This window comes from Miniopterus schreibersii (genome assembly GCF_964146895.1).
Source record: "Miniopterus schreibersii genome assembly, chromosome: 14".
Taxonomy (NCBI): domain Eukaryota; kingdom Metazoa; phylum Chordata; class Mammalia; order Chiroptera; family Miniopteridae; genus Miniopterus; species Miniopterus schreibersii.
In genome coordinates, this window is record NC_138114.1 from 55528694 (window position 1) to 55541811 (window position 13118).

Consider the following 13118-nt stretch of genomic DNA (forward strand, 5'->3'; position numbering starts at 1 on the left):
CCGGAGCCCCGCAGCCCCGCCCTGCCAGGGCCAACAGCACCCGCCGCAGGGATGGAGGTTTTCCCAAGCCATGGAGCCCACCAGCCGGACTTACTGCCCTGAGGGCCCTGCCCGCCACGGGTGCGTTTACAGGAGCCGGTCAATCGGAGGCGCTCTCATTGCATCGGCGCCCGAATCACAGGACCACTGTGGGCTGTCCACCTCCTGAGGCTCAGACCCCAGAGCGCTCATGACATCTGGGGTCACCGTTTCTTCGTATGGGCCAAGGCGCCCTGGCCGGTCTCGGGTTGCTGCCCTCGGTCTCGGGTTGCTGTGGGCACCGCGGCAACATCGAGGAGGGTTCCGAGCAGTTCCTGTTCCGGGCCTGGTCCCCGCACAGCTGGGCTGCGGGACTGGTGGCATCTCAGAGACCAACCACCCGGCGCCACGCACCTGGGGGGCACGCACTTCCTCCGCAGCCCCTCTATTCCTGTCTCCTGCAGCGCTCGGCTTCTTACAGCACTGGGGGAACTCGGAAGAGTCTGGAAAACGGCCGCAGTGAGCGTCAACCCCCTATTCCTCAGGCCTCATCTGTAAAGTGAGGAGCCTGGACTAGAAGGTTCTTGGATCCCTCCCAGCTCTGGCATCTGGGTTTTCTATTTCTACCTCTAGTGTCCAGATGTGGTTTGACTAAAATATTTACATAAAATTGGAGAGTTTTACATTATTGAAATCAATACCTGCTGATTTATTTTCTTTTTTAAAAAAATTATTTATTGATATCAGAGAGAGGAAGGGAGAGGGAGAGAGAGAAACATCAATGATGAGTCATTGATCGGCTGCCTCCAGCACGACCCCCTGGGGTTTGAGCCCACAACCCAGGCATGTGCCCTGACCGGGAATCGAACCCTGACCTCCTGGTTCATAGGTTGACATTCAACCACTGAGCCATGCCAGCTGGGCTGATTTAGTTTCTTGGTAGGTGATTTTTAAGCTGCTGTCCCCAGGAACTAAGACCTGCCTCTAAGTCGGGGACAAGGCCTGGGGACCAATGTGGAATCCTGCAGGGTCCTCAGGGACTTGGTCTGCAAAGCCCACGCCCTGGAGTAGGGGGTGGGGAGGGGGCCGCATCTGTTACACCTGGGAACCTCTGTCCATCGGAGGTTCTGGGCCCCCACCCCAGGGCTCACTGCCATCCCAGCTACAGTAACAGGAGCCTGGGGTCAGGGCAGCTTCCTCCAGGGCCTTCCCGGGCGGCCTCGCATGTGAATGATGAAGTGAGACTGGAAAGCAGCTGCTCCGCCTGTGACTGTCCTCCAGAAATGCAAATACTCGAGAGAACTGGGAGGCGCCTCTGAACATGCCTCCCCCTCAGACCTGGGGTTCAACTCTCCTGACACCCACACTCTGCAGAGGTGGTTACTAGGGGGTGTTGCACAGCAGCTCCCCCACCCCGAGTCCCCACAGGGCCCAGCCACTAACCACGGCCCCAAGGAATGCTCAACGGACGTCTCAGCCTGGAGAACTGGGTGTACCGACCTCCCCACCCTGTGCTCTGCTCTGGCACAAGGATGAGCACTGAGTGTGTGTGAGTGTGTGTGTGTGTGTGTGAGTGTGTATGTGTATGTGTGTATGTGTATGAGTGTGTGTGAGTGTGTGTATGTGTGTGTATGTGTGTATGTGTGAGTGTGTGTGAGTGTGTGTATGTGTGAGTGTGTGTGTGTGTGCGTGTGTGTGAGTGTGCATGTGAGTGTGTGTGTGTGTGCATGTGTGTGTGTGTGTGTGTGTGTGTGTATGCAGGCACATGCTCACACTTGAACGTGTGTGTCTGTTTCTGTGTGGGTCCCGGTCACATCTCAGCAGATGTCTTTGCACAAATGGACAGATTCACTCCCTCCCCTCCACCCCAACTTTCCCCAGCTACCTGCCCCTAGAACGTAGGCCCCCCCCGTGAGATTTTAATGAAAGGGTTTGAAACACACTGTTAGGTCTGTGATGGGCCAGCTGGGATCCCTCACAGCCCAGAGCAGGCCCTTTGGGCGCCGTCTAGTGGCCACTTTTGGGAAGTGCCCAGGGTGCCACACTCCCTGCTGGCCTTGGCTGGGTCCACCCCTCCCTATAGGATCTCAGCAAAGGCCTCGGCGGCTCAGGCACCAAGCCTCACAGAGCATGGCTCCCAGCTGGAACCACCTTGAAAATCTCTGGGGCCACAGTCACAGGGGGTTCCAGTGGGACATCGGGCGGCTTCTTGGATGCTCCAGGGACGAGCTCACTGCCTTACCAGGCTGCCCCAACCGGCCCATGCCAGCCTGTCACACAGACAGAGAGGCGGTGGGCACAGTAAAGAAACACCCGGTCTCCACTCTGGTCTTGACTGTGTGACCCTGGACCAGATCTTATGCCCCAGAGGTGTGTGTGGGGGGTGGGTTATATTTTGGTACAACCTTAAAGGAAGACTATCGGCAATGAATTCCCCACACTTTAAAAATGGAACGACCTTCGAGGAGGAAGGCGGCCAGGAGCCTGGGAGCTCGCCTGGCTCCCCTCGGCCGCTTTCCTTTGAACACAAATGAGCCACAGAGCACTGCTGTCCACCAGCCAGCCTGCGACGGGTCAGAGAACGACGACCCCGTAATCACGTCCGAAAGCGGGCAAGACACGAACATTACCCAGGTCCCAAAAGGCCCAAGTCTCCCTCGGTCCTCACAGGTGAGCGACTGCCGCCGCTTTACCTTTCCCTGTCGAGTTCTCTCCTCCTGGGTGAGAAGCCCTGCTTCCCAGAGGCGCCCCCGGAACGCCTCTTACCGAGCTGCCCACAGCTCCCCCTGGTGGTCGCCTCTCTCACTGCAGCAGGAGTGGGAGAAGGTCCCTCTCCGAGGCTTGAGGCTGGCAAGTTCGATTTGTTAACAGCACCCTGGGAAATAAAGGCACCTTTGCACCCCCACACCCACCCACCCTTCAACCTGGCGTCTCCAGCAGGGTCAGCAGCAACTAAGGAATCTAATGGCAAGCTTGTTTACTTAGTTTACTCTCCAGAGTGGCCGAAAATGACCTCCCACCAGAAACCGATCCCCTTTCCTCGCCCTTTAGAGGGGAAAGGACACTCGGGGTTGACCTGCACACACAGAGGGGACAGACAGAGTGACGGCCTGCTGCTCCCTCCAGCCGATAGAGGGAAATAGTTTTGCCCCCTAAAGCCAGACTTTGTAAAAAGAGAACCCAAGTTAATTCCATACATTCACTGAATTATTTAATAGCAAGTCAGTATTTCTCATTAGTCTCTACTTACCAACACAGCCACAAATGTTACTTAAACCCACAAAGAAATGAGCCCAGAGAGGAGTGAGAGGCCAAATCTGATAGCACTGAACAAAGGAAAGGAAAGGCTCAACCCTCCCCAGAAAAATAAATCACAACCACTCACTCGTATTGCCAAGATCCAAAGGAAAAAAAATTTATTTACAATAGAGAATTTTATTTGAAACATGCATTGTTTTTTTTAAACAAATCAGCAAACGCAGATCAAGTGTACACTCCTTAAGGCAAGAGTCCCTGTGCAAGCTGTACATGTTCGTATTAAATCCAAAAGCCGCTCCCTGGGAACTCAGGGACAAGGGCAAGGCCAAGGTCAGCGATGTGTCTTTTATTAGAGAATGAGACAGTCTCCCTGATACAGGAACTCTGAGGTCAACTTGCTACGAATCAAACTAGGAAAAACACAAACCGATAGCAAGCAGTTCTGATAGTCTCCTTAGCACTGCATACAATCAGATCAACGTTACGTGTGAGGGGAACACAGTAGTGCATACGGAAGAGAGAACAGAGCCCGTGGGGCCTGGGCGGGCGGACAGCAGTGTGCCGACGCTCATATTGCACGCAACGGTCAAGGCCAGGCGTCTGGCTCCGAGTTAGCTTTTCCCCATTTTGGCAATCAGTTCGTCGCAAATCTTGGTGAGCTCTTCTATTTCTTTATTCTGCAAGTGAAGACGAAAAACACGGCTGCTGAAATCTCTCGGGGGTCTGAACGGCCGAGCAGAACGGCCACTGGCATTTTAGGGGCACGGGGTCCTTCAGGCCTCTTGGTCCCCCTGAGAAATGACGTGGTGCCAAATAATCTACTACATCCCAGCTCTCGCTGTGTGACCTTGGGCAAGTTACATGACCTCTCTGAGCCTCGGTTTCCTTCTCTCTAAAATGTGAATAACATCCGTCTCCGAGAATTAAATGAGATCAGAAATGGAAAGGTCCCCAGCACCGGGACCCGAGGGGCCTGCCAGCCCTGCCTGCCTGAAGGCCGCCGCGCCTGGCCCGTTACCTTCTGCTCCAGCGTCCTCTCCAGGGCGTCCACCCGCAGCTGCTCCTTCCGCAGGCTGGCCTGGTAGGCGGCCTGCTCCTGCTGGGCCTTGCCCCGGACCTGGGCGATCTCAGCATTGGCCCTGTGGGGACGGGGGACGTGGCGCTCAGAAATGATCACCCTCCCCGTAGGCGTCTCCCAACTCTGGGCAGGGGGACCTGTCCGGCTCCAGCTCCCACCAGCGGAGGCCCAGCGCAGGCGCCCACGAGCACCCCCATCCCGAACCCCACTCCCAGGATGCCGGGGGCTCTGAGTGGGCGTCCGGAACATCGCAGCACACACCCCTCACAACGCTCGCTGAGGGCGATGGCGTCACGAACCACACCGAGCCGTGCTGAAGGGGCGCCCGCTGGCCGGCCCGCGTCAGGGACGCCACCGCAGCTGCCACCCAGCCCGGGGCAGCCCGGCCGTTACCTGTCCAGCTTCTCCTCCGCGTGCACCTTCAGGGCCTGGTACCTCTGCTCTTCCTTCTTCACGCGGGACAGGTACTCCTGTGCGCACTTCTTCAGCACGTCTTCATTCTGACACGACAGAGAACGGGGTCGAGCCCGCAGAGGAAATGCCGAGGGCTCTGGGAACCCCAGGGACCCCCCGATGAGGGTGGAGCCTCGGACGGCCAAGCCTGACGCCCCAGCCTGCGAGGACGGCCTTCCGCAAGCCCCCGGGCCCCGCCGCCTCCCCCCCCCCACCCCGCACGTCCCCGAGCGCAAACGCACCTTCCGGAAGCCCTCCAGCACCTCCTTCATTTTCTCGTATCTCCGGAAGAGGTCGGCCAGAGACTTCTCCACGGAGTTCAGGTCGGCCAGGGCCTGTTCCTTCTCCAGGACCAGCTGCTGGACCGTCTGGTGGGAGACGGACTTCTCCCTCTGCTCGTCCTCTGGCAGGAGAGACGGGCACAGAACCATGGAGCCCACGGAGCCTGGGCCTGGGCTCGGGCAGCGAGGCCGCAGCCTAACCTGTGGGCAGCTCCCACTCTGCAGAGACCGTCCCCTGGGCCCACCCAGGCCCTAAGGAACTAGCCGCAGGGCCCCTGCATCCCAGGCCGGGACGTCTGCAGTATCAGATGGGGTGGCCGTTAGCCACCGTTCTTTGACCTGACGGGAAAAGTCTACAGTGGAGACCCCAGGTTGTTGACGGCAAACAGACCCACAGGTAAAGAAGAAAACGCCGCTACTGGATTCTGCGTTGGGCAAGAGTAACGGCCCCGCAGCCTGGGCTGTGAGGGACAGGCCCTCCTGAGCATGGTCAGGACAGGGAGATGGTCGCCGGTGAGGAAAAGGGCATCTTCACCCTTGAAACATCCCTCGGAGCTATTTCTTTCTGCATGAGTTTCTCAGTTAGGCACCAAAGAATGAAATTCTGGCCCAGTTTAGAGCGGCTGATGCTGGCGAGAGGACCGCTCCGTTCTCGGCCCAGCGTCTCTGGGCGTCACAAACTAACATTCGCCTGAACACCTAGAAAACCACCTGCTTCCCACTTATGGGAACGGCTTCCTGACCACAGACATAACACAGCCCCTGGCGGCAGGGTGCCCTCCCTCCTGTGTGCTGACCCAGGACTGGTCCGGGTGGGGGAGGGACCATGCTGGGACCTGTCTACTTGGGTGACAGCAGAGAGCGGGGAAGAGAGAAGCCCCCGCTTAGAGCTCCTGGGGGAGGGAGCTGTGCAGACCTGTCCCCAAGCCCAGGTCACCTGGGAGGGGCTGCCTGCTGTCAGGGGCGGCCTCCAAGGGCAGCTGCCATCGGGGGGCTGGCATCTGGAAATGGTGACAGCCACAGCACAGCCCCAAACCCAAGAGACTCAACAACAGAATGATGTCCCTGGAAATTTTCTGGCTTTTTCAGGCGGAACATTATTAAACCATGGAGGGGGGGGGGGCGCAGCTAATACACAAAAGCAAAAGTCACACAAACAGCAAAGCAAACTAACAAACAAGGGTTGCAACAGGCAAGGTGTCAAGTTAGGTGAACAGCGTTTACTTACCGGGCTTGCCTGTTTGTTTTGCAAGCAAAGGGCAAGAAGCAACGGAAAACGGAAGCAAAACAGATCATCAGGGCAGTTGTTAGGAAAGCAGAAAAAAAAAAGATTGCCACGACCCGCGATGCAGAAAGCAGGGGTCCCTCTGTTCTGAGGTCTGAAAGCTCCATCTCTGAACCTAGGGCACTCTCTTGGGAACATGTGATGAGAAGGGGCAACGCTGGCAGGGCAGGGATCACGCGACGTGCAGGATTGGATGGCCACACCGAGCCCCGGAGCCAGGCCGGAGCCAGGAAGGGAAGTGCAGGCCGTGGAAACTGGCCTTAGCTTCAAGAGGCTACGGACACCACTAGACAGGCTCTCGCTCTTTTGGTTTTCAGTAGGGACTGTCTTGAATTTAAATTGCCAGCCGCCCAGCCGGGCGTGGCTCAGCGGTTGAGCATCGGCCTAGGATCCAGGGAATCAGGGTTCGATTCCCGGTCAGGGCACATGCCCGGGCTGCGGGCTGCAGCAGATCAATGACTCTCTCATCATTGATGTTTCTATCTCTCTCTCTCCCTCTCCCTTCCTCTCTCTGAAATCAATAAAGATATATTAAAAAACAAAAAACAAAATAAATTGCCAGCCAAGCCCTGGCCGCAGGCTCCGTGGTTAGAGCGTCAGCCGGTGCAGTCAAGGGCGCGTACCTGGGCTGCAGGCTCGGTCCCCGGTAGGGGGGTGCAGGAGGCAGCCAATTGACGTTTCTCTCTCATATCAATGTTTCTCTCCCTTTCCCTCTCTCTAAAATCGATAAAACATTCTTTAAAAAAAAAATCGCCAGCCGAGCAATAAAAGGTGGCTCTGGGCGGCCTGCTCCCAGAAGCCAAGGCTCCTGGCCTTTCACCCCCATCTCAACATTGGCCTCAACGTCACCACCAAGAGCGAAAATAAAAATGTACGACTCTGGGACACAGAAGGATGTTTCCAGATGAGCCAACGTCGGGCTGAGTGGCGTTTTCACATCCCGAGACTCCCGGAGGCCTGGAGGCTGTGCTCCGCTGGCCAACCGCTGGATATTGGAACATAAATCCTTCATCCTGGAGCTTTCAGCAGCAGTTTCAGTGCCAAGAGTCTTGTCTTTTATCCCATCCATACGTATCCATGACTCCTTCTACCAGTTTAATAAAGAGGCTTCATCTGATAGAAAGCAGACACCCGGGGGCTGATGTTCAGAACCACACCAACGGGCTGCCCCCGAGCTCTGGGAGGAACGGCCTTTATCATAATCAATCAAAAGTAAAGCCCCTTTGAAGGGAAAGCGCTCCACTGTCAGCCTCTTTGTCATCCCCAAGGCCACTCTCACAGTTACCCCGGGGCAGCGGGAGGTGTCACGTGACACGTACCCAAACGTTTGGGAGAGGGGCTCATCGCCAGCTCAGAGTCCCGCTCGGGCGCAGAGGCTGTGGTCTGCGGAGAGCTGGGGCTTTTACCCCATATGTGCTTAGGAGGAAAAGATTTTTTTAAATTGTTATTATTACTATTTTGTTAGTTCACACCTGAGGATATTGATATTTTTTCCATCGATTTTGAGAGAGTGTGGAAGGGAGAGAGGGAGGGGAGAGAGAGCGAAACGTCCATGTGAGAGAGACACATCGACTGGTTGCTTTCCACACACACCCCGACCAGGGCCAGGGAATGAACGTCCAACCCAGGTACGTGCCCTGGACGGTGAATCAAACCTGTGACCCTTCGGTGCACGGGCCCGACCCTCTTAACCACTGAGCCACACTGGCCAGCGTAGGAGGAAAAGATTTTTTAAAAACTGGTATCATGGACCTAAGCAAACAAATAAATAGATAAACAAAAAACTACCCCCCTAGGGTCATAACATCATTTTTGAAAAGTGATCATTAGGGTAAAACCTTGGGCTCGGAACTTCTGCAAGAGGTTTATCCATTAACTGAAAAAAGGCCTAGCTGTGGAAAATGGGTAGCCCGAGGCCGTTTTCTCCCAGCCGCAGCGACCTGTCAGCACCGCCTGCGGGAGGCTGTGTTGAGATGGATTCTGGGGCAGTGCCCACGCCCCGTGAGAAAGCGCTGTGATCGGATGACAGTGTCCTGCCACGTCACCAGGGAAGCGGGGCGGCCACAGCTCAGCCCTCCTGCCCTAGGCAGTGCGTGAAGGCTGAGTGGCCTATTCTGTCACTTGAGCCTAAACTACGTCAGGGTTTAGGGATTTGAATCCCAGCCTCTCCCGTGAGCAAAATGCCCCTAAGCATCCCAGGAGCCAACCCACATCTGTTTCCCCGGTAGGTGGGCAGTCCTGGCTGGGTCAAACAACGGCCACTGCGGTGACCGCCATGGTTCCCCACAGGCATGCGTAGCAGTGAAGGACATTCTAGCAGGAGTTTCCAGGAGGCCCCCGGACTCTGCCCCGGGGCACAGCCAGGGACCCTGAGCCCTTCCTGGAGGACCTCGGGCTCTAGGAGGCGTGTGAGAGGAGCACACCTGAGTCTCTGTCTTCAACCGCCCCCCCCCCAGTAATGTGGAAACCTCCGGGTGGGCCTGAGCCCCTCCTGGGCAGGACACCCACCTATCATCTGAGCGATGGTCTTCTCATACTCGGCCACTATTTTCCTGTAAGAGAAGTGAAAACGTGTCAGAACCATGACAACAAATGGTTTGTAATTTCACCCAGGGCCACGTGCTGGACGTTGGCAGCCTGACCAGGGTATGGTGGACGCGTCTCGTTTGTCACCGCTGGCTCACATGCCCAGGGCGGCCTCCGCCCTCGGCCTTCTCCTCGCACACCCACACGGGCTCACTTTCCTCAGGCATGACGCTGTGCAAAACCTTCAAGGCCTCCCCACTCCCCACGAAGAAAAAACACACGGCCAAACCTTTAGCCCGACAATCACAGCCGTCTGCAGCCTGGGCCCGGTCTCCCACGTCACTCTCCCCTCCTCCCTCGCCACCCCATGAACACCGTGGCTCAACGAGAACGAATGGTTTCCTGTTTGCTCTGGGCTTTCCCGCCTCCATGCCCTTGCCTGTGCTGTTCACGTCCCCTCTCTCCTTCCACCTCTCCCTGTCTGTCTGTTCCTCAAGGCCCAATGCAAATGCTTCCTCTTCCAGAAAGCCTTCCCTGATTTCTCCTTGGAACTCCATGTCATTTTATCTGAATCTTCTTCCAGCATCTCACAGTGCACGACTGGAAGCTCCTGGAGGCCCACGGCCACTTCTAACTCACGCGTGGGGGGGGGAGGGAAGCAGCACTTCTTGGAGCCACGATCAACAGAAGCTACAAAGACGCACTAAGAGCCGTGCTTGGAAGATGCCGCCCTGCTGCCCCCAGTGGGAGGGCCCAGGAGGGTAGGAGCCCCGCCCCGCAAGTCAACCTTCAGAAGGAACCTCTGGAAAAAGACTTGGGGTTTCACCTACACTGTCCAAAGTAGCTGCAAAAACCACTGCCCAGGGGTAAGTTCTGGCCCCAGAGATGGTTTCTTAGTCTCTAAGAAGATGAGAAACGGAGAAAGGAAAGGGAAGGTGGACTGAAGTTCACGTTCTTCTAACTAGAAGCTCCGGGACCTGGGGAAAGTCACCTTGTCTCCCTTAGCCTCCTGCTGTCCAACAGAGCTGCCCACCCCTTCTGAGGGCCGGGGGGAGACACAGAGGCCGTGGGCCTCAGGCCAAAAGCACAGCCTTGGCAGGTGGTGGGCACTATGGACACGGTATTGACATGCGTGTTAACACGATAGCTACCACATGTCCATTACAAATGCAGCCACTGAAAATAAATCATTCAAGGGAAATTCGGGAGACAGCCTACATGTCTATCCACGGAGACTCGTGAAATTACATTATAACCATATGAGGACTATTAAGCCATAAACAACGAGGTGGAGACATAGAAAAATTATCCAATAAATGCTAAGCTACAAAAGTGCACTGGACATTTCCACTCTCCCTTCTGGAGAAAAAAGGAGCCTCTCTGGCTGACGTGAACATGTGCCATCAGAAACGGGAGATTCTCAGAAGGATTCACCAGAAAGGGTGCAGAGCGGACACCCAAGGGGCGTGGAATGGGGGCCGGGAGGGAAGGAGGGTTTTCACTGTCCACGTATTTATTGCATCCTTTAACTCACGCACGTGATATTTTAACCACAGTAAACTAGTAAAAACACTTTTGTGAAAATATGAACCTCAGGAAAGACACAGATCGCTTGTATGGAAGACCCCGTTTGTGGGCCACACCAGCTGCCAGCGGTACCGAGCCACAGGTGCCGGGAGCCCGAGCGCCACACTGACCTCATTTCCATCACCTCCCGCCGGCTCTCCTCGTATTTCTCCTTCCACTCGGAGACCTCTCTCTCCTTGGTTATGATCTAGAGCCAGAGAGAAGGGTTAGCCCCCAGTGAGAGAACTCAGGTCCCAGCAGCTCACAGGCCGGGACAAGAAGGTACTGAATAGACGGAGAGTTAAAATTTCCTACGTCAGAGAATTTCCCCGAGCCTGAGACAGAAGGAAGCTGGTACCTCAGCTCGGGCAACCTGCAGGGCGGAGTCCAAGTCCGGCTGCTGGAACAGGAGGCCCGAGGGCTTCTCCACCTCAGCCGTCCCGATGCGGGAGTACAGGGCTGTTTTGGAGATGGAGACATCTGCTGGGTGAGCAGCTTCTCTCTGCGGATTGGTTTTTAATTAAAAAAAAAAGTTAACATCGATCGTATGACAGAGGAAAGCATTCGTTCTCTCGTGAATGGGTTGTGTAGTTTTGAAACAGAGAACGTCCAGAGCTTGAGAAAACGCTAAGGCGGGTGAGTGGGGGATGGCGGACACAATCTATGGAAATCGATCACGTTGCAGGGTACTGGCAGACAAAGGGGCGAGTGGCGGAGGCCTTCCCCACTCCCGGCCTGCGGCGTGGGGCCGTCACGGCCATTCATCAGACGCCAGGGCACCTGGGTGCAGCGTGTGCACATCGGTCCTTCTCCAGCCGGCCCCACATCCAATAAATCCAGCGGGAACGGTGCTGAGTCCCAGCCTGGTCCAGGGTCAGGGTGGATCTGAGCATGTCTGTAAGACTGTCCCCACTTCAGTCTGCGGGGGGCTTTTTTTTTTTTTTTTTTTTAGCTCCGTTTGCAAGGACACAATTCACACCAAGCTTAAGGTCTACTGTGGTGCTATGGCTGTGAAACCACGTCACCGGCCACAAGCTAGTTGGAGGTAAGAGTCACGTTGGAGTTTGCTGCCATCAGTCCCTTGTGTCAACGAGAAAACTGAAAACAGGATCAGTGATAGTATCCGCATTTGCTGATAGACCCTCAGCAAGTGGTGTGGTTCCCAAACCGCCACACGGACCCCGGTTTGACTGTAGATGACAGTCGCTAGCCTCCTGCGACAGAGGGAGGAGCGGTCTGGGGTTCCTCTCCCCCCCTGTGCACAAGATGCTCAGCGATTTCCAACACACGTGAAATGCGGTGTTAGGAGCACATCCAACCAGCGCAGCCAGGGTGTCAGTCTAGCTCCACTGCCCGAGGAACCCCAACCCATTGCTCTCAGGCCTATTCATCAACCTCCTGGCGCCGCCGCGGTCGCCAGGCCGACCTCCACCGTGGTTACCAGAGTCTCATTCCCTGCAGTCTGGCAGGCACGTGGGCTGCCCCTTCCTCAGGAAATTTATGAGAAGAAACTGAGCAGTGAACAGGCCACCACGGTGCGGCGGAAAGACAGAGATCTGGGAAAGGAATGACCAGGGCTCATCCGCAAATGGCAGCGGATGGGGTCAAGAGCCAGCAGTCACCGGGAAGGGGTGCCCTTGAAGGTCCCTGAGCAGAATTTCTCTCAGTCACCAGAATGGGCTTGCTTACCCTGCCACAGTCTCCTGGAAAATGAACTTGAGAGCCGGGAAAACTCGGGCGGAGTTTAATGGATAGGACTGGAGGTCCCCGAGTGAGGGCCTGTTAGTTGTACACATGCACGAGGAACCAAACGGTTCAGGCTGTCCCAGAAGCAAGCTTCTGCTGCTTGGGTCTCACTGCCCCTGCCCGGCCTTGAGCATCTGGGACGCAAATGACAACTGCTGGTCAGAATGGGGAGCCCACGGCCCGTCCACCAGACCCTAGAGACGCGCTCCCGTCTCAGATGGGCGCCCTGAGCTTTGCAGCCTCCGGCCCTAGAGAAGCTGACATAGGATGTCTGGCCAGAATACAAGTTAACAGCCCCCAGGAGCAGGCTGACCTCTCGGGAAAGAGCCGCCGGACACGGACAGAGCTTCCCCCAGTGGGTTAATCTCTGCTGTTTGTTCTCAAGGTTCTACTTGTTATAAGAGAAACTTCTCAGGAACCAAATGGGAAATTATACCCAGACACAGTGTCTGTGTTTATAGACACAAAAAGTTCACAAGCACAAAATTCTGAAGAGGGTTAAAACGGTTTCTGCCTGGCTGGCGTGGCTCAGGTGGTTGGGCGTCATCAGGGACACTGAAAGGTCACTGGTTCGACTCCGGTCAGGGCACATGCCGGGGCTGCAGCTCAGTCCCCAGGAGGGGGCATGCAGGAGGCAGCCGATCGATGATGTTTCCCATCGATGTTTCTCTCTCTCTCTCTCTCCCTCTCCCTCTAAAATTAAAATTAAAAAAAAAAAAAATTTTTTTAAACTGTTCCTATCACTTTTTAAGTAAAAGAATGTATTCTTTGAAAAAATAAAACAATGAAATTTCAAAATGGAAGGAACATTAGAGACCATGTAACTCATCCTGGTCCTTCTAGAGATGAAAGACATTGGGGAGCTGAGCCACTTGGCAAAGGTTTCCCAGACTGGGATTCAATTCTG

At 55.6% G+C, this 13118-nt stretch overlaps 1 protein-coding gene across 9 annotated transcripts in view; it reads right to left on the bottom strand.

Annotated features, from left to right (window-relative positions):
• Positions 1-3406: 3406 nt before the first annotated feature.
• Positions 3407-13118, bottom strand: part of TACC2 (transforming acidic coiled-coil containing protein 2) — a 107435-nt gene continuing 97723 nt past the window's right edge. For all 9 annotated transcript variants that reach the window (XM_081158302.1, XM_081158301.1, XM_081158304.1 and 6 more), the window contains 7 exons: positions 10824-10967; positions 10597-10673; positions 8882-8925; positions 5050-5210; positions 4748-4854; positions 4295-4415; positions 3407-3953 (listed from right to left, as the gene is read on the bottom strand). In XM_081158302.1, the coding sequence (XP_081014428.1) occupies positions 3888-3953; positions 4295-4415; positions 4748-4854; positions 5050-5210; positions 8882-8925; positions 10597-10673; positions 10824-10967 (720 nt within the window). In that variant the 3' untranslated portion in view covers positions 3407-3887. The remainder of the gene's footprint in view (positions 3954-4294; positions 4416-4747; positions 4855-5049; positions 5211-8881; positions 8926-10596; positions 10674-10823; positions 10968-13118) is intronic.